At 46.9% G+C, this 21,105-nt stretch overlaps 2 protein-coding genes across 2 annotated transcripts in view; both read left to right on the forward strand.

The window, feature by feature from the left end:
• CFAP61 (cilia and flagella associated protein 61) overlaps nt 1–1,981 on the forward strand; it is a 174,902-nt gene extending 172,921 nt beyond the window's left edge. Inside the window, exon 25 of the mRNA XM_063299927.1 lies at nt 1,489–1,981. Coding sequence (XP_063155997.1) covers nt 1,489–1,689 — 201 coding nt within the window. The 3' untranslated portion in view covers nt 1,690–1,981. The remainder of the gene's footprint in view (nt 1–1,488) is intronic.
• A 17,205-nt stretch (nt 1,982–19,186) lies between these two features.
• Nucleotides 19,187–20,790, forward strand: INSM1 (INSM transcriptional repressor 1). Its single transcript, XM_063300187.1, has one exon. It carries the CDS (start codon nt 19,385–19,387, stop codon nt 20,762–20,764), a length of 1,380 nt encoding a protein of 459 aa, XP_063156257.1. The 5' UTR covers nt 19,187–19,384; the 3' UTR covers nt 20,765–20,790.
• Nucleotides 20,791–21,105: the final 315 nt, after the last annotated feature.

The following is a 21,105-nucleotide window of genomic DNA, read 5'->3' on the forward strand; positions in this document are numbered from 1 at the left end:
TACTAGGTATTTCATTCTAAGATAGTCTTTGATTTTCTTCTCACTCTTGGTACTCGGGGACTCCAATTGTTCTCCTTGTGTGATTTTCCATTAATATTAAATCCCTTTGTGTTTAATTTATATATTCTGTGGAAGTTTTAATGCTCCCAACATTTAGCATTCCTGATTTTCTTAGTTTTCCTCAGTATGGAACCTACTATACAATCATCATCATCTTCTTCACCATCGTGGAAATTCAGCCAAATTGGCTGCTGTACCAATATCACACCATCCAAAATAAGGCACAATGCCACCTGTGCCAATAAAGTTACGTTGCTGAACCTCACCTCTACTTCTTACCACAGCTTAGGGGCAGAAGCTACCATATGAACTCTTGTCAAACAGACCCAAATCAATAATTTGGGAATCTTCTTGAGCTCCAGTACTAGGGTAGTCTAGAGGATTTTAAAATATGTTAATAGTAAAAGAAGCACAGTTAGCCCACCACCAAACATAAAGTGGAATTCTAACAGTACAATTGCATTAGCCTTTTTGGATCAAACTCCTTTTCTGTCTGTGATCAGTGATGCTAGGTTATCAATACAATGGATGTCTTACAGAAGTATGTGGATGGTGTAAATCATATGTATTTCAATACAGTGACACTTTAATTACTTTCTCAGTTATAATTCAAATAATTCTTCTGAAGAAAGCAATGCAAGTATATCTGGGCATTAAGCCATGCTATATACACTTATACAACTATGTCCTATTAATATGATTTGGAACAGAAAACAAATCCTTGATTTTATTTGTGTATTTTTATATAGCACAGGCTGCATAAATGGTGCTTTACAAAATATCTTAAAAGCATGCCTTACCTTGCAGGTTTAAACAGAGATGATAGAGCTGATGAAGGGATGGGGTTGTAAAGAAAAAATGGGGATGGAAGAAAGTGTGATATGAATGTAGCTAATGTATACTTACCCACTATAGATTAATGAGAAAAGAAATTGTCCTCTCACACTGCTAGTATGAACACTGTGTGATAAACTCTGCACTTTCACTGGTGTCAGGCTTCCTTAAATTTGAGTAATAAAAGTGTTCTGTCAACAGAGATTCTGTTGAAATGAATGTGGCATGTGCTAGGCAGCACTTTGAGGATCAACTGGCATGTCTGCCTGCGTTCCAGGGAATGTGGTGAGCAGCTGCTTCTCTGAATTTGTTGTCAGGGCCTGGGGAATAAGTGAAGGTGAAAGAGAGGCTTAAGAGATAGCCTGTGGCTAAAGACACAAAGCAATAAATCCCAGGTTGACTTTTGTCTTAGATTAGAATTCTTTTTCTGGTGCAGCATTTTACTAATATGTGCTAAATTTATTTATCTGTGGTTATTTCGAAATCCTTGTGCATTACTCATATTATGCTGATAGAAGAAGGTGATGCCACACTGAGCACTTAAATCTTAATGATTATCTTCAGACATTTACTTTTCCCATTTCTTGCTTACAGGAAGAAGATGTTCCTTCAATGCAAGAACTTGTGCGTCAAGTAGTAGAAGGTGAACTTCCATTACTCGAAAGACCAAAGACGTATCTCAAACGATCCTTTAAGCAAAGTATATATAAGAACCTGGTAGAGAAAAGCATTCTCAATTATCTTAATTATAACAATTATCATCTACCAATGTTTGCTTGGCCAGGAATAGTTTAGGTATGGATAACTAAATATGGCCATTCTTACAACAAATATACAATTCAGCACAAAGTTTGGGAGTGAAGTGTAAATGATTAAGTTCTAACTTTTTATGATTATCCAAAGAAGAAGGCAGAATTTGCCATTTAAGTATCTATGCTAATTATACATGTTAAATAATTAAAAAGAAAAATAAAACCACTAAACTATACTGTTAAGCAACGGTAAATAACAACACATGCAGATATATGAAAACAATAGAATAAATTCCAGTTTATCTCATCTGAGGCCAACAGTATCAATAATAAGATCTCTCAGTGCCACAGACTCAATGATAATGTAAAATAAAGTAATTCCATTTCATCAAACTGACTCTGCTTCTGAATTTTGCTGCTTTTAAATCCTGTAGCCTCCTGGGCAGTGCTGGGGACTCCCTCCCAAGCAGAACTTGACAGATGGCTGGTGAGATTTGCATATTGCATTTTAGCTTTTTAATTGTTCATTCAAAATGCGAACTTTGTATCTCTCTGTCTTTCTGGACAGAAGGTACATTGTAATAGGAGGAAGGTCAGTTTTCTAACGTACTGGCTAGTGACCTGGCAGCTGCAGGGTTAACTCTCTTTCAAGGGACAGCTCAGAAACTCTGACCAATTGCAGCCTGGCTGCAGAAAGCAGTTGGCTGGTTCAGCCAATAGGAAGGGGAAATCACCAAAGTAGGGAAAATAAAGTGAATAAAGTGGTTTCTCTGTATTCCAAATGATGAAAATGAACTGGTATAATCAGATGCAGAACTCTAGCATAAGATTTATCAACTATTCTGGCATAAACTAAAACCTTTGAAAAGAGGAGGGGTAGTATAAAGTGGAGATGGTCATATGTGGAGGGTGGAGACTATAACGCCAAGTCTATCAAATATCTGCAGGCGTTTTTCCACTTTCACTGCTGTTCCATCCAGTCAGGAAGGATAATCTTATATATATCCAATCACAAAGCAATCCCATAATTTCAGTGGGGCTAACTCTCAGGTATATGGACATAGGATTATTTTTTGAATTATCTGAGGTCTTGTAATGTAATGTGAAAAGGTGTGTGTTGCTTCGTACCTGGTAAACTACTTTGTAATAGTTCTAGCACTGAAACAGAAGTACACGGAAAGCTTCAGAGAAGTGTACAATAATTTAAAAACAAAACAAGTTAAAATATTTAAAATAACAGCAGTTAAAACTTTAAAAATGTTAAAATCATAAATGAAAGAATACCTCAGCCCATGGATCTAAGAGAATTGGTCTAAAAGAGCATGGACAACTCTCCTTGAATTTACACTCAGATGCAGTACCCAGCTATTGCATCAAGGCTTTCTACAAAACTCAAGAGGAATTTGAATCCTTCTTAGTTTGCATCTAAATCTGTCTTCATTAAAATCGTATGCTGATTCTTTTTTTGAAAAAAATTTAATAGAATTTTACAATACCACAAAAGTATAAAAATGTAAACAAAAATAAGAAAAAAAGGAAATTAAAAAAAAGTGAAAAAAGAAAGAAAACATAGAATGTTGACTTCCACCCTTCAAAATTGTGTACTGATTCCAAAGTACGGCTGCTAATGAGACAGGCCTGTAATTCTGGGTGTTGATTCACACTACGCCAAGAAAACTGAACTTCTATTCTGGTTACCACTGAAAAAGTGACTGAAATCAATGAGCGTAAGTGTTCCAAATTCTATGCAAGTCTATATAATTTATTCAATTCAAATAAACATATTTTATCTGATTCAGTGTGGTTATGATTAATATTAAATTCAGATATTTGGGAACCTGTCCTACTTGCTAGGAAGAAAATTATTTTTCCCTCCCTGAGGCCTTTTTCCCCATAAACTTGGAAAAGATTGAAAATGGATTACAAAATAGTTTCAATATTTTTTTTAAAAAGTATGTGTGTGTGTACACACACACACACACACAGACATACACAGACATACACAGACACACAAAAGTAATTGGTCTATGCTTGGAAAAAAACCAAATCAAGAAGTAAATGGCATAAAAGAAAGGTTCTCTCAATACAGTTAAGCTTTAGCTTTTAGAAGTCCATACAACGATAAAATAATAAAAATAAAAGTTCAGAAATGGTAAGAATTGGTGATAGTGATAGTACTAGATTCTAGAAAAACTGATTATTTTACATGACAAAATCTGCATTTTGAGCTTTGTTTCCTCCACCCTTTTTCTGAAAATTATAGCTTATAATCTGTAAAATACATCATTTTCTTCATTTTAGTACTATGTTGAAGGCTTCTTCTGTTCTCTGTGTTAAATGTTTGCTTATTTGCTTCTCCTAAATTGGCAAAAATAAAGAGATGCTAGTTTCTTAGAGTTCAATAGCTCTTGTTCCTTTTGCAACAAAAATAAAAATAATAAAGTTACTATTGTTTGAATAAACTGTATTTACTAAAAATGGGATTTATTCTGTTGCTTTAAATTTTTCAGAAATGTTATATCCCTAGTCCAGTTTCATTCAATAGAACATACTTCTCTATGCTGTATAGAGAAAAGAATTTCTGCTTGCTGTACTTCAGTTTCTTAGATAACTTTGATTTTGGTTAGGAGTGATGGACAAAATGCTTACAGAGCCTCCAATTGTTTTCAGGAGAAACTGCTCCTCTGGCTTGTTGTTCCCTATTCTGTTGTCTTGCAATATGCTGTTTGGTCTCTGTATGCATAAAAAAGCACTGTCTTCTTTAGTAGTGTATCTTGACACCATGGGTCATCTGGGTATGCATGGCATGGGGTCTCTGGGGTCTCCAGGATGTGTGGGGGAGTGCTTGGGCATCATCTCTACTGAATTACCAGTACGGCTTCACCATCACATTCTTCCTGGATTTACTATCTTCTCCTTTTACCTGCTCCTCAAATTCTTCTTGTCCATCAGTTCCAGTATCTCCAACGCAGTGCCATAGGCACCATTGTCCTCACTTGGCTGTACTGAGGTTCCTGCCAGGCTGTTTAGCTCATATATGTGGTCAAAGGAATATATCCATTTATTTGCATGGGGAGGAAGCAACCCAGAGAAAGTACAACTGTAGGAAGTTAGAATTCCACTGCCAGCAAGGATTCTCCCTCAATAGGAAGCAACCCTCTCCTACCAGACATCAGCTAAGGAGGAGTTAAAGTCTACTCTATACATCACATGCACACACATTCCACTTTCAATGGGAGAAGGCTTTAAACAACGGAAATGTCAAATGTATTAAATATAATAAATAATATTGAGAGTCAGTGTGGTGCTGGACTAAGATCATGGAGACCCAGGTTCTAGTCCTCCCGTAGGCATGGAAGCCAGCTGGGTGACTTTGGGCCAGTCTCTTCCCCTCAGCCCAAATCAGTGTCAGGCTCTGCAACAAACTAACTGATTTAAAAAAAACCCTGATCACATCAAGCATTAATAAAGTCTTGCTGTAAGAACTAGGCAAACATCATGCAAAAACATGCAGGACAAACACTAAGAACAAGATTATAAATAATCGAACAGAATAATTGTGAAAAGCCAAAGAGATTATCTTGAAGGAACTGTGCAGTGACAGTTACAAAAATATGTTAAGCCCAAGTAATGAAGAAAATCTTAGAAACTCAGACTGACTCTACCTTAACTACCTGGGTATAAGGACAGAAGGAAAAACAGAGTCAGACTTTCAAGATTGAAGGTAGACCCTATCAGGAAACAGACTCCACAAGAATGCTGAAGCTCTACTGATGTAGGCTATACTGTATAACAGAGTCTTGGAGGATTTTCGCTGCTTCTACCCTTCACCGCAGATGCCAGTCTATAAGTTTATCTTTCTGAGTTTGTGTGTTTCATTGTGCTTGCTCTTCACTGGCTGGATTTGTGCATTAAGCTTCACTTGATTACTGTATCTTGCCTACAGCAATGGATCATTACCTTGTCATGGTGCTGGAGCTTGAGCACCTCAATGATGCCATGAGCTAAACCGTGAAGGGCCACCCAAGACGGGAAGGTCATGACAGAGAGGTCAGACTAAATGCGATCCCTGGGGAAGGTAATGGCAACCCACCCCAGTATTCTTGCCGTGAAAACTAAATGGATCAGTACAACCAGAGATATGTCAGTATACCATCGGAAGATGAGACCCCCAGGTCGGAAGATGGTCAAAATGCTACTGGGGAGGAACAGAGGATGAGTTCAACTAGCCCCAGACGTGATGACGCAGCTAGCTCAAAGCCGAAAGGACGGCTAGCGGCCGACGGTGCTGGTGGTGAATGGCGAATCCAATGTTCTAAGGATCAACACACGATTGGAACCTGGAATGTAAGATCTATGAGCCAGGGCAAATTGGATGTGGTTATTGGTGAGATGTCAAGATTAAAGATAGACATTCTGGGCATCAGTGAACTGAAATGGACTGGAATAGGCCACTTCACATCAAATGACCACCAGATCTACTACTGTGGACAAAAAGCCCGCAGAAGGAATGGAGTAGCCTTCATAATTAATAGTAAAGCCGCTAAAGCAGTGCTTGGATACAACCCAAAAAATGATAGAATGATCTCAATTTGAATTCAGGGCAAGCCATCTAACATCACAGTGATCCAAATATACGCCCCAATCACAGATGCTGAAGAAGCTGAAGTAGAGCAGTTCTATGAGGATCTGCAGCACCTACTCGACAACACACCTAAAAGAGATGTTATTTTCATCACGGGAGACTGGAATGCTAAGGTGGGCAGTCATATGACACCTGGAATTACAGGTAAGCATGGCCTGGGAGAACAAAACGAAGCAGGACATAGGCTGATAGAATTTTGCCAAGACAACTCACTCTGCATAACAAACACTATCTTCCAACAACCTAAGAGATGGCTTTATACATGGACTTCACCAGATGGACAACACCGAAATCACATTGACTACATCATATGCAGCCAAAGGTGGCGGAAATCTATACAGTCGGTAAAAAAAAGACCTGGAGCTGACTGTAGTTCAGATCACGAACTTCTTCTTGCACAATTTAGGATCAGACTAAAGAGATTAGGGAAAACCCACAGATCAGCTAGATATGAGCTCACTAATATTCCTAAGGAATATGCAGTGGAGGTGAAGAATCGATTTAAGGGACTGGGCTTAGTAGATAGGGTCCCGGAAGAACTCTGGACAGAAGTTTGCAACATTGTTCAGGAGGCGGCAACAAAATACATCCCAAAGAAAGAGAAAACCAAGAAGGCAAAATGGCTGTCTGCTGAGACACTAGAAGTAGCCCAAGAAAGAAGGAAAGCAAAAGGCAACAGCAATAGGGGGAGATATGCCCCATTAAATGCAAAATTGGAAAAAATCAACCTATATCCCCATACCAAAAAAGGGAAACACTAAAGAATGTTCAAACTATCGAACAGTGGCACTCATTTCACATGCCAGTAAGGTAATGCTCAAGGTCCTGCAAGGTAGACTTCAGCAATTCATGGAACGAGAATTGCCAGATGTACAAGCTGGGTTTAGAAAAGGCAGAGGAACTAGGGACCAGATTGCCAATATCTGCTGGCTAAGGGAAAAAGCCAGGGAGTTTCAGAAAAACATCTATTTCTGTTTTATTGACTATTCTAAAGCCTTTGACTGTGTGGACCATAACACATTGTGGCAAGTTCTTAGTGGTATGGGGATACCAAGTCATCTTGTCTGCCACCTGAGGAATCTGTATAACAACCAAGTAGCAATGGTAAGAACAGACCACGGAACAACAGACTGGTTTAAGATTGGGAAAGGAGTACGGCAGGGCTGTATACTCTCACCCTACCTATTCAACTTGTACGCAGAACACATCATGTGACATGCTGGACTTGAGAAATCCAAGGCTGGAGTTAAAATCACTGGAAGAAACATTAACAATCTCAGATATGCAGATGATACCACTTTGATGGCTGAAAGCAAAGAGGAACTGAGGAGCCTTCTAATGATGAAGGTGAAAGAAGGAAGTGCAAAAGCTGACTTGCACCTAAACCTCAAAAAAACCAAGATTATGGCAACCAGCTTGATTGATAACTGGCAAATAGAGGGAGAAAATGTAGAAGCAGTGAAAGACTTTGTATTTCTAGGTGCAAAGATTACTGCAGATGCTGACTACAGTCAGGAAATCAGAAGACGCTTAATCCTTGGGAGAAGAGCAATGACCAATCTCGATAAAATAGTTAAGAGCAGAGACATCACACTGACAACAAAGGCCCGCATAGTTAAAGCAATGGTGTTCCCCGTAGTAACATATGGCTGCGAGAGCTGGACCATAAGGAAGGCTGAGCGAAGGAAGATCAATGCTTTTGAACTGTGTTGGAGGAAAATTCTGAGAGTGCCTTGGACTGCAAGAAGATCAAACCAGGAAATAAAGCCAGACTACTCACCTGAGGGAATGATATTAAAGGCAAAACTGAAATACTTTGGCCACATAATGAGAAGACAGGACACCCTGGAGAAGATGCTGATGCTAGGGAGAGTGGAAGGCAAAAGGAAGAGAGGCCGACCAAGGGCAAGATGGATGGATGATATTCTAGAGGTGATGGACTCGTCCCTGGGGGAGCTGGGGGTGTTGACGACCGACAGGAAGCTCTGGCGTGGGCTGGTCCATGAAGTCACAAAGAGTCGGAAGCGACTAAATGAATAAACAACAAGCCCATCTTGCAGTAGCAAATTCCACAGGGTAACCATGCATGCAGTGTTAGAAAACAGATTTCTCACAGAGTTTTATTTAAAGGTTCACTGTTCTAATATTCAGGAGTTTTTTGCTTCAGATTCAGATATAGAAAATTTTTCTTTATCTACTTTCTCAGAGCATGCAGTTAGGAGAGAGTCTTTTAGGGCTGTTCTTTGTACCTATTAATAGCATAATAAATGATTTTGTGAAGGCAAAAAATCAATTTCAAGCAATCAAAAACAACTAAAACCAATCAAAATTATTCAAGACCAGCATAAAACCTCCTAACCAGGTATGAAAGGTGAAAGGTCCCCTGTGCAAGCACTGAGTCATGTCTTACCCCTTGGAGGGACACCGCTTTTGCCATTGCCTTCCCCAGCAAGCTGGGTACTCATTTTACCGACCTCGGAAGGAAGGATGGAAGGCTGAGTCGACCTGAGCCGGCTACCCAAGAGAGAATCCAGCTTCCGCTGGGATCGAACTCGGGTCATGGGGAGAGTTTCGGTTGCAATACTGCCGCCTGCCACTCTGCGCCACACGAGGCTCATAATTTTGGCATGTAATTTGCTGTCTTCATTGTTGATTTCAATTCTGCCTCTGTTTCAAGTAACCATACTGTAGTAGCCCAACTTCCTTCTAAGGAGGTGAATGACAAAACCTAAACGAAGGTCACACATCTTGAAGCTACCCGTGGACAGTGCCAGAAGGGGAACACTAATCCCAGCACAGCTAAGGGTGGCTTAAGCCTATCCCACTGAGGAGCTGGGAGCAAAATTAAGACCAACGATGAGGGCAAGGAGCAAGAGAAAAGATGTTGCCAGCCAGGGCTTGTTTTACTGTTTGTTGTAGTTAGGGGCAAGAGGGGAAAGGCCCAGCAAATTGCACTTTGTAAAAAGAGCCCAATTTATACCACTTTCCCAACTGGAGCAGTGCAGTGGGTTGGATTGTGAAGATCCCCTTCCTCTTTGGCTTCTATTTTTACAACTACCAGCAAGGCCTGAATCTAGAGCCCTGCCCAGCCTAGAGCATCCCAAGTAGATTTGGATTGCAGGGGCATCTGTGAAGCGGAAACACAAAAAGCCTCTATTCGGAAAAGGCTCGACTTAGCGAATGTTCTCCACTGCGCTGACTCTGACAACACAGGATCTGCCTCTGAGGTTTTTGGAAGGGGCTAGTGACTAGTGCAAGCTTTTTACACTAGTCATGCTCTTCCTCCTCCACAAGTAAGAAGGAAAGATTGGAAGAAGATGTAAAACATGCTCACGTTATATTCCGATTTGCGGTGGGGGGGCGTGCAAAACAAGAGAAAGGAGGCGGGCTGAGGGCAGAGCTGGGAGTGGGCTCAGTCATGTGTGAGAAGCTGTTGATTGTTCTAGTTGAGGAAAGAGATGATAAGGCCGGGATAAAGTGTGCTTCGCCCATAAGGGAGGAGGTGGAGGGACCGCAGCTGTATGCTAATGGACACGAAGCGACAGCCTCCCTCATTAAGTAGAGAGTAGGCCGGGAAGGTACACATCGCTGAGCAAACACATTCGCGCCGGACAAATGAAACACGCGTGCCCTTGACGCACCGCACTCCCGCACACGCCGCCGGAGAGCAAAGGACAAAGAGCCCGCGAAGCAGCGGGCCAGAGATTTGGGAGGGGCGCCTAAAGCCTCGCTGCGTCTCCTGCCGCGGGGGCGGGCAGCTGGCGCCTGACCTTTCCGCTGCAAGTGCCTGTAACTGTGCCTCTGAGCGGCTTCGCTCGGAGGTTAGCGCCGAGCTGGCTCGAGCGGTAGCCCCGCCCCCGCCCCACAGAAGGCGACGTTTTCTGAGGTTTCTCGAAACACTCTTTTTAGGCTAAAAAGCGCAATGGAAATAAGGCGCCGCCTACCGGGAAGGTCTCTGGCCCCGGCCTCACTGAGGCGAGAAGTATGGCCCAATGTGTTTTCCTGCGGTCAGCTGGGCTTTTTCATCTGCTCCTCTTCAGGACGCTGGACTCTGGTCCTAGAAGTAGCCGGCCTTGCCGGTGGCGGCGGCGGTGGTGGAGCTTCTACCTGGTTTCCACCAACCCCGCCAAGTGAAGGGCTGCGTCTTCTCAGTTTCGCCTAAGTTGCACTGGGACCCAAGCTGGCCTCGGTACTCAGTGTGCGGACGTGAAAATGGAGCAAGAGAGAATGTGAAATCTCTCCCTCCCTCTGTTTCGTGGATTTTGTTTTTTCTTGTTTTCCTTCTTTCATGTCCCCCCTTCTTTACTGTGTAATTATTTAAACGGGAGATCCGTGGCAGCTTTATGCTAATAGTGCAGAACAAAGTGGGGCGGGCGGGGGGAGATTGACAAGTGAGGGAGGGCTCGCAGCTTAGGAGGAGAATAAAGGCCGAAGCCGGGCGCGGGAGGCGGGCGGAGGACGTTCGCGTGTCTCTCGCGTGTCCCTCGGGCTGGCACAACAATCGCTAATTCCTGTGATCACAAAGGCCTCTCTCCCAAGGCCCCGCTTGGCCCGGGTCAAATAGTACTCAGCAATGCCACCATTGTTTTCGCCGAGCAGGGAGTAAGAGCGGCGGTTCCAAAGCCGAGGAAGGTGCACACTAGCCCGCCGGGAACAGCAGGGCGGCGGCGGCGGAGAGAAAAGATGCGGAAGGCTGCTCGGATCAATGGGAGGGCGACCGGCGGCCTTCCAAATCTACGCTGCGCGGTGCTGCCGTGCGTCAGTCGGCGCACCCGGGGTCTGCACCGCAGGGTTTCTCTCCAGAGCCGAGATACTGGCGGAAGACCGCTTCGCTCACTCTACATGGATGCTGCCTTTTTTTTTTAGCGCACGTAATACAAATATTAAGTGTAACTAACAAGATAATGACTCCTTCGATTTCGAGGATTCACTGTAATTAGACTAAAGCACAGTAGCCCAACTGGCAGGCAACAGACCTGTAAAAGCAGTTGTAAGGAGGGTAGGGAGAGCACCCTCCCACTTTGCCGCCTGCCACTCATTAGGCAACTTTTCAGATAGCTAAACCTGCTGTTCTAAGTATCTGCTTTAAATTCGACTCGCTCTGCACCCATATTTAGAATAGTGGATGTCTTTCCACCCAGCAGGTGGGTCTTGGTCGAAGGGGAAACAAAGCCAGGGAATCCTTAACTTGGGCTACAATAATGAGTAAGGAGAGCACCATTTGCCAAACTCATTACTGTGGCAGAACAGGGTCTGGCAACAGGAGGAAGCACAATTTATGCCAGCATACTTTTCTGTTCCTCAAGGACTGATGGAGAGCGGTTTAACTCAGCTGTCTGGAACATCCTAGAGACAGACTAGTCATTAGCAATGATTTGCACTGTATTTTAAAGCAACTAGCAACATGAAAATCCTATCTAGGTTGGGCTTCTTACAAACCAGGCACAGTGGGAATATTTAGCATCCAGAGCTAGATTGATCCTGTACCAGCGTTTCACACTGAAAGAACATTTCCCTTGACTTAAATGGAAGACTAACTCAAATAAAACTGCTACTTTATTTTTAACCCTACTAAGTGCCTTCCTATCAAGTGATCACCAGGCTCAGCTTCAGTCACGTGCTGAATATTAGCTTATGTGCAGGAAATCTTTTTCATTTTTCAAGCTCCTTCGTCTTGTACATTTTTTTTTATCTGCCTGGACAAGTCCCTGCAGTTTTCTTGACAAAGTTTTTCAGAAGTAGTTTGCTATTGCTTCCTTCCTAGGGGCTGAGAGAGAGTGACTGGCCCAAAGTCACCCAACTGGCTTTGTGCCTAAGGTGGGACTAGAACTCATGGTCTCCCAGTTTCTAGCCTGATGCCTTGACCACTTCTTTACTAGTGATTTCGCCAACCGGCATTGTGGTAATTCCACTCTGTCCTCATTACTGATGTATCAACACAGTGATGATGTCATAAAACACTCACATATATCTGATGCTGGAAACAAGATAAGGTCAGTATGCTAGGACAGAACATAGGAGATGCTAGGACATTCTGGTGCTGATGTAAGGGAATCCTTTCTTCAAGGGAAGAAAGGATCAAAAGGCCATAAATTACCCATGCTTTGTCTATTCTCATTAGGGAGGAGAGGGAGGACGAGGTGGCAGAGGCATTTGTGATATGATGGAGAATTCTGGTCTATCCCATTTAATTTTTGTACCACACTCCAGAGCTGTTTTAGTTATGTTTAATGTTTCTGCTACAAACCAGTGCCAAAGAAATCTGGACCTAAGCCTCAAGGTCAACCTGAGCATGGTGCAATCTGGTACAACCCTAGTCCTTAATTCTCTAGTCACATCATAGCTTCTTTTTGTGGCCACGGAGAGCCTAGGCAACATTTGCTTTCAGAACAAGGTACCCCTCCTTTGCAACCTTGTTGATGGGGTGGGGGGTCTTGCAAGTCAAAAGAAAGATTAATACAGGCTATGTCAGTGAAACCCTGTGACCTCAAGGATACCAGGCAAAGCAGTGGGGCCCTTTGACTGGCTTTTTGTTGATAGCTGTGCTTGTTATGCTGCTGGAATGCTTATCTTCTGCAAAACTAAACACTTCTCTTCCCGTTTGGATGGGAAGTGATCATAAAGTCTGTTGCAGTAGGACCACAGCCAGGCCACAGGGATCCTTAGCTAGACAGCTTATAGGGTGCAGATCCTGAGCGTACACTAAGAAGGATGGAGCAAGGGTAGACAAATAGGGCAAATTGAGAGAGAATGCCAAAGACCCAAACATATATAGCCTCCTATGTTGGAAAGGACATGATGGTATCAAATAATATTTTGACTCCTATTTGTCAGCAATGCCAGTTGGCCAGAATGCTGGGAGGCAAGCATAACGGACCAGATTTATGTCTTACTGAGCATTTGGATCAAATACTGCCAGTCTGATCTCCTGGTATTTCTACAAATGAGAGCCAGGAGCCTACTTTATGCCTTAAAAATGCCAATAATTCTGGAAAGAGACTTGGAGCCTTGGCTTCTTAAAAGACCCATTGAATGCCTACACATGATCTAATTTTGCAAGAAGTATGATTTGTGCAAATATGCTTTTTAAAAAGCATCTGATGCTAGTAAGGAGAAATTTGTGTAAGGGATGGGAGAGAAAAGCCTAGTCCACTCTGTACCCTTCAAAGGGGTTGCCTTGGTGATTGAGGGAAAACCTTCAGATGGCACAAATCCTTGTATATGCTCAGAGACACAGTCTTTTCTGTTTCTGCTTTACAGATCCCAAGTACTGAAACTAGCTTATTCTGGTTAATCCTCCCCATCCCCATTTAAATAACAAACAAGTAAGCAATTTAGCTAAAAGTTGCCAGTGACTCATTTAATAATATCTAGGTTCACACAGCACACTAAACCAGGCTGAAATGGGGTTGGATAGTTTGTTGTTCAGTATATTGCAGGGAATGCAGTCATTATCTTAAGTATGTTGGGTGATCTGGACTACTGTATCATATTAAGCTATAATATATTTTGGTTGTTGGAGCATAGATTGTGTTATAAACAGAGCTAATTGCATTTAGTTAATCTGGTTTAGTGCCGATTGTGCTGTGTGAATCCAGCCAACCAGTATTTCTTTTAAGTCTTGGTTTGCAGTGTAAATTTTCCATTAATGAGATAGTGATTGAATCACAATTCAAGCCAAGCTTAGGGCACTTCATGGTACAATCCTATACAAGTTTGTTTAAGGCTGACTGAGTTCAAATGAAGCTTAATTTTCAGGTAAATTGATTTAGAAATGCCTTGCTCCCATTTCTTTGAGTGGGAGAGATACAACAGAATTTAGTAGTTCCCATTAGAACTTATTTGTGGTGGATTCTACTCTTTGTTAATCAGGTATACACAGCACTGGAAATGCTGCACCACCCATTTTCCCATTTCCCAACATCTTTAGCATTATTTTTCCATCATAGCACTATGAAGCCTGATTGCTGCACTGTCATCCAACAAAGATTGGATGAGCTAGAAGATGTCATAAGTCACTAGTGGGGTTTACTCCTTGTATGACAGATATTTGGGGGGCTCTGTGTTTGACTGGAATGGGGCAGGAAACACAATTTTTCACCCTCTGTCAGAGCCTCAGAATCCTTAGAAAATCACAGCATTCCACTCCATAAGTAAATAATTTGTGAAGTGCGACATCTCTTTTCCTAATCTCTACTACAAACATCTCTGCCTGCATTAGAGGCATTCCTCACTGTTGATGCTATTCCACCTGTCTTAATCTGCAGAAAAAATTGCTGTCCCTACTGCTGATCCATCTTCTGCTCCTACTGCCGATCTTCTGACTCATCGCTGAGTGGTGCTGTCCTTCATGAGCAGCACAGGAGAGGCAAGGCTATTGGTTAAGACCTCTGAATTTTCTGCCCCCTCTTTCAGTATAACACTGTCCAGCAGGAAAAACAGCCACTCTGCAGCATAAACGGGGTGGGTCCGGATGCAGGACGCTCCTCATTATCTCTACCTTCCTTATGATGCCCCTACCTTTTCTGCTCCATTCTGATTGTTCCAAGATGAATAAAGTTTAAAAAACCACTAAATCACAAAAGAGCTGAGTCAAAAGCAGCAGTTGTATTACACACACACACCCCTTCCCTTTTTTATAAATATAGGCAACAAATGCCCACTTACGGATTCCTCTGGGCTGTTTGGGAGGCATGGAGAGGGGGGCCAGGTACCATCATGTCAGTTTTATGTTATTTCAACCTGTTACAGTATTCTATTATACCATTTCACTGTTTTTCTACTTCAGACCCTGGCAGGTAGTTGCATTTCATGTGCTGCTGTGACCAGTTTCTTAGGGAGACAGCAGCAGAATGGTGGCAGGCAAGACCGAATAGGGACCAGGGGAAAGAGGGCGTGCCCTATTAGCCTGAAATGGCCAATAAGCACCTTTGTGACCCCATTGGCTGCTGGTCACCTGACTCCGCCTCTGATGTAACGGGTGGAGCTTTGGTCGACTTGGTCATGGTAAGGGAGAAAGACGACTTTTAACAACGGTACAGCTGAGTTAAAGCCTGTCACCTCACTCAGGGGGATCAGTTCGCAAGGGTTAGGTGCAAGTGGAGAAAGGACTCTGGCTGCCACGCATCCTAAGATGCTTGCTTGCAAAAATGAGAGAAAGTGGCTTCTCCCTGGCTGGTTGCGCATAATTCCTGCTCCTTGCACCTGCTTTGAAAGATGGTACTTGCGAGATTTCTCCTTCTCATTGCAAAAATTAGTTTAGAGTGTTCTTTTCAAATACCTTTATTGTGGGCGATCTTAAACCAAAGAGGTTTCACGTTTACTTTCATGTGGCGCCGGATAACTGAGCAGAAAATAAAGCGGGGGGCGGGGGGGCGGAATCCTAAGTATAACCAAGAGTTTATTTTATTTATATAAATATACTATTAGGAAACCTCTTACAACTTTTGCGTCCTGAGCGATTTGTTTAGAAATTAAAATAAGAACCTGGAAGTTTTGTTTTGTGTTTTAAATGCATCTGAAATGTAGTGAGGAGAGTATAGTATAGGGATAAAATTATAAACGGGACAAATTACAGTCTCGAATGTCTTTATCCCCAGCGTTTGGAAAGTTTCCTAAATCTAAATTAAGAGACTAATTACATTTATATTAGTGGTGTGTGTGGGGGGGAGATGTGTTAGAGTCACTACAAAGAGCAGTTGAGAGAATACAAGGAGTCTCTACCCAAATTACAGATCACAATACTGAATGTTGATAACACTTGGGTTTCATATAGAGACTCTGAATTCAAAGCTTTTTTCTGCTATACAATTAAAGAAGAGCCGAAAGTTATTTCTCATTCATTCTCCACTCTTTTACCAGCTTTAAGTGAATAAAAGGGTCCGTTCTGTGGAGGCAAGGTCTGCGAAAACGAATCCCTTCATCTCAACGATGCTTGACCACAAGCATCACCCTTCGAAGTTGTGGGGAAAGGTTGGAAAATCGACCTGCGTGGAGCTGAGGGAGACTTTCCGACCATTCTGCTACTGTTTATTGGGGTTGCGGACTGGCGAGAGATAGAGGGAGAGATCATCTATAGCGGGAAGTACCCGGTTAGGTTGCTCTGTTTTATCTCTTTCTCTTCGGCCTAGCGCCATCATCGGCCCTGAACAAATCCATGTTCTTGCTAACTTCACAGCAGGCAGCAAAACGCTCCGGGCCTCGAATGCTGCCCAGGAAAGCCCTCGAAGGACGACTTGCAGGGGGCGAGCCAGCGCCGGGAAGGCGGGTGGGAACGCGCGGCGATTCTCCTCCGGCTCCCCTCTTTTTTCCCCGATTACGCTGCACCGGTTGGCCTTTTTTACGAGCCAAGCGTTCGAACTTGGGGGAGAAACTTCGTCTCCTTGTTCCTAAGGCCTCCCAGCGCCCGAAGATCCGGACTGGCCAGTAGTGCTTAAAGGTTTGCGCGTCAACTGAGGGAGGCTTAGCACGGAGTCTCTCCAGTCGCTCCCCCAATCCACCCACCCTCCCGTGGCGGGCCCCCAGCAGCACGCGCCTCTTGCTGCTCCAGATTGGCCGCGGTTCCCTTTCAATACCCAGAGGTTAATTTCCTTGACAAAGGTGGCGGGGGAGACACAGGAAGACCTCCTTGGGCAGACAGACCCTTTCTCTCTCTCCCGCTTTGGCTACTTGATTAGACCCCTTGATTTAGCATCAGATGTCAAACAGCAAAATGCCCGCACTGGATTAAAATGCATGAGCCCCCTCCGGCCCCGTCTTTTCTCTCGCTCCCTTCCCGAGCCGCCAAGGGCGCCTTCATCAACTTTAAAGAGTCTGTATCAGAATGGCGACCCACCATCAGCCCACTTAAACCGAATGAATTCGGTTTTGAACCATCTGGTGCTTTGAGGAGGAGGGGGCGATTCTCTGCCCCTTTTGAAATGCAGCTCAGCTTCTTCTCGAAGGTTGCGCAGGAGAACGGATCAAGCCCAGAAGGTGGAAGGAAACAACCCTACCTACCGACAGGAAGCCGAAATAAACGTACTCGGTTTCCAAAGAATTCTGCTTAATTTACACTTTGCAGGATGGCGAAGCGGTCAGGATTTAGAATTCCGAACCTGGCAGTCAGAAGGCAGAAGAGCCCAGACGCAGCAGACGTGATGGGACGGGACGGGACAGGCCCTCAGGGTGTTGCTTGGGGTGGCCCTCAGAGACTCTGATTGCAAGGTTAGGGAAGAAGGGGTCTTTGCTTCCGCAGCCAGGTAGAGCGCTGGCGAGGAGGGGAATGTAAGCCGCGGGGCTGCACAGTCGCTGTTGATCTAGAAAGCCGCTGGGTCCTGACTTGGCCTTGCTGCAGAGATTTGGGAGTCGGATCCTGTCCCTCACTAGGATCCGAAGACAGCTGGAACAGACGGAGCCCTTCTTCCCTCCCGGGTGGTCTCTGGCATTAGAAAAGCAAATAAAAGCCTCTTTGTGCAGGATGCTTTTAGGCCCAAGATGTTACCCGTATTCAATATTTACAGCCCAATTCTATATCAAAATGTCTCATCGGGTCATCGCACAACAGCTCATTCCGCTCTGCTCAGTATGGCCGTTACGCATTTGTAGATATATTAATGCTTGAACGGGGTAAACAGCTGAAGCAGCAGTGACATGCGCACCCCCAGGACAGACAGCGGCTCCTTGCCGAACGTCAGCGCCACAGCGCACAGCTTTGAGGTCTGAAAGAGCCACAGGTCTCCCCGGTTGGCCGGCAAGTGGTTGCAGTCCTCTGCTTGCGGTTCTTCGCCCGGGCTAGAACTGGCAAAGGAAATCGCCCGCGAGCGCCAGAGATTTCGCTCCCCCACCCCCGATTTGGCCAGCTAGACTAAAAACGCCACAATCCCACTGAAATGGTTTACTCCCGAGTAGGCCCGTACAGCATTAAGCTGGGCAGCAGGGAAGAGGGTTGCGGGAGGGGCGAGAGGGGTGGGCTTTTTTTTCCCAAAAGCGCCAGCGCAGCCGCAGTGCTTTCTGCGGACAAAGCTCTTCGCCGCGAGAAGCCTTTGCCTTTGCGGAGACAACAAGCGTCTGGCGGCTCGGCCGGGCTTGTGCGCGTCGCCTTGTCCTCCCCCCGCTCCCCCCCCCGCAACCCTCCAAGTGTGGCGCTGGGCTGCTTCTGCTCCGCCACTAGAAGCTCGCGCGCCCTACGATTTCTACAGCCTTTCCTTTCCTCAGGATTTTCCTGGCCCCGGAGGGCTTTTAAACAATTGGCGTCCTTCTCTTGCTCTGCACCGTTCCCGGCTCCCTCCTCTTCTCCCGTCTACATTTTGCCCTCTCCTCGACATATTTCGACTCATTCTTCTCTTTTGTTGCTATTTTGCTCCCGGAGGTGTGGGCAGTTCTCTCCCCCCAACTGCCAACACACTCGTTCTCCCCATCCCTTATTGTCATGCTGATGGATATTTCGATTTGGCAGCTCTTGTGCCCCGCCTGGAGAAAAGACACAAAAGGGAGGCACGTGCGCCTTCCCATAGAAAAGCAGCAGACCGTGAAAGGAGGCGGAGCTGGGCGTGTGCCTTTTGGGGGGACAAGGAGGGGAGGGGGGAAGGGAAGGCCTAAGAAAGGGAAAGGAGGGGGAGGGAAGACAAAAAGAAAAGAGAAGCGCCGAACCCCTCAGGTACATCTGCTGCGCTCTACCTAGCTCAGCCACTCTCTCGGCGGGCGCCTGCCCCCTTTCTGCCTCAAAGCCAATGGAGCAGCCGCGGGAAGCGCTGATTGGCTCCGGGGAGGAGCAGGAGGCCAGAACAATGCTGTCCTCCCCCCTTAAAAAGCGGGCGGCGAGGCTGGGCGACTGGGGGGGCAACATCACCGAGAGGCGGCGGTGGCGGCGGTGGCGCGCTGACGGGGACGCCCGGGGAGTCAGCCGCAGCACAGACCGGGCGTGCGGAGTGAGGAGGCGAGGCGAGGCCTCCGCCTCTCTTCTCTCTCTCTCTCCTGACTCGGCTGACGGCGGGAGGACGGGCTGGCCGAAGGAAAAGCCCGCTTTATGCTGGAACCGCGGTTGCCGCTCAGAGACTGAGGCAGCAGCATCACCAGCAGCAGACGCCTTGGCACCTCCCGGAGCTGTCCGAGGATGCCCCGGGGCTTTTTGGTGAAGAGGAGTCGCAGACCTACGCCCACCTCTTACAGGACGCGCTGCTCCTGCTACCCGGCCGCTGCGCTGGAAGGAGGCGATCCGGTGCAGCTCTTGGTTCCCCCACCTTTTCCCGCCCTTCAGTTCCCCAGCGCGGCTTCTGCCTCGGAATCCGCTGAAGCGGCGCTTCTGCCTGCGCCCGCGGTGCCGCAGTTTGGGACGCCCGAGGGCCCCTCCTCGCCGGCGCCGCTGCATAGTCCGGCGCGGGCGGTGAGCGAGGAGCGCAGCCTCCACCTTGCCTCGCCCGTCTCGGCCGAGTCCTTTCCGGCGCCGGAGCCTTTACTCTTAGGCCCTGGAGGAGAGCTCAAGCTTTGGGCAGTGGCGGCCGCCGCCGCCGCCGCCATCGCTACTGGCCCGCCGCCCGCCCCTCAGCGCAGCCACGGGCCGAGCCCGGGAGCAGCGAAGCGATCTCAGGGCAGGAAGGCCAAGGCGGCCCGCAAGTTGCACTTCGAGGACGAGGTGACTACGTCGCCGGTGCTGGGGCTGCGGATCAAAGAAGGGCCGCCGGAGCCCGCGCTAGGCACGCAGCAACCGCAGCAGCAGCAGCAGCAGCAGCCGGGCTCGGCCGCGGGGCTTCGGCCGGGAAGCGCGCAGCCGCTGGGCGAATTCATCTGCCAACTGTGCAAGGAGCGCTACCCGGACCCGCTGGCGCTGGCTCAGCACAAGTGCTCGCGGATCGTGCGCGTCGAGTACCGCTGTCCGGAGTGCGACAAGCTCTTCAGCTGTCCGGCCAACCTGGCCTCGCATCGCCGATGGCACAAGCCTCGGCCAGTCAACGGCCCCTCCGCCAAGGCCAAGCCTGTTCCGGAGGAGCCTGCCAAGGGAGGGGGTGGAGGCGGCGGCGGCGGCAGCAGCAGCGAACGGGATACGCCGAGTCCCGGGAGCGGTGGCGGCGGCGGCAGCAGCGGAGAACCGGAGGCCGCCGGAGCCGAGGAATTCACCTGTCCGCGCTGTGCCAAGCGCTTCAGACGCCAGAGCGCCTTGCGCAAGCACCTGCCGCTCCACCACGAGCCCCTCGACGGCTTGCCCCAGGCTCGCCCGCCTCCTGAGGCCTGTCTGGAAGAGGCGGCGGCCGGCCACAGCCCGCTGAGCTTGTCCGGGGAGTGCCACCTGTGTCCAGTGTGCGGGGAGACCTTTCCCAGTAAGAGCGGTCAGGAGCGACACCTCCGCGTCCTCCACGCCGCCCAGGCCTTCCCCTGCAAATACTGCCCAGCGACGTTTTATAGCTCGCCAGGCCTCACCCGACACATCAACAAATGCCATCCGTCGGAGAACCGGCAGGTCATCTTGCTCCAGGTGCCCGTGCGCCCAGCCTGCTAGAGGGAGTCCTGCTGTGCCTTGCCCCCAGCACCAGCGCCGCCCCGCCCCGCCCCGGCCGCCCGCCCGACCTGAGGAGTGGCCTAGGACTACTAGACTTTGCAGACCCCTAGCGCCTTTCCTGCGGGAGTCCGGCCGGGGTCAGCTGGCCAACCAGCGATTTCCAGCTGCTGCTGCTGCTGCTGTTTCGTAGGGCTCTCTCCTCCCCACTCTCCCCAGCCGCTGCGCATCCATGTGATGCTGGTGTTTAAGGCCTCTTTCTACTTCTGCCGCTCGGAGGGCGCTCCCTCTGGAGCAGCCCCCACCCCTTTCCCTTGCACCCCGGAGCTGCTGCAAGTTCCAAG

Source organism: Candoia aspera, chromosome 3 (assembly GCF_035149785.1).
Source record: "Candoia aspera isolate rCanAsp1 chromosome 3, rCanAsp1.hap2, whole genome shotgun sequence".
Taxonomy (NCBI): domain Eukaryota; kingdom Metazoa; phylum Chordata; class Lepidosauria; order Squamata; family Boidae; genus Candoia; species Candoia aspera.

Excerpts from the sequence above, each read along its gene's own strand:
- INSM1 (XM_063300187.1), top strand. The coding sequence starts at position 19,385 with ATGCCCCGGGGCTTTTTGGTGAAGAGGAGTCGCAGACCTACGCCCACC.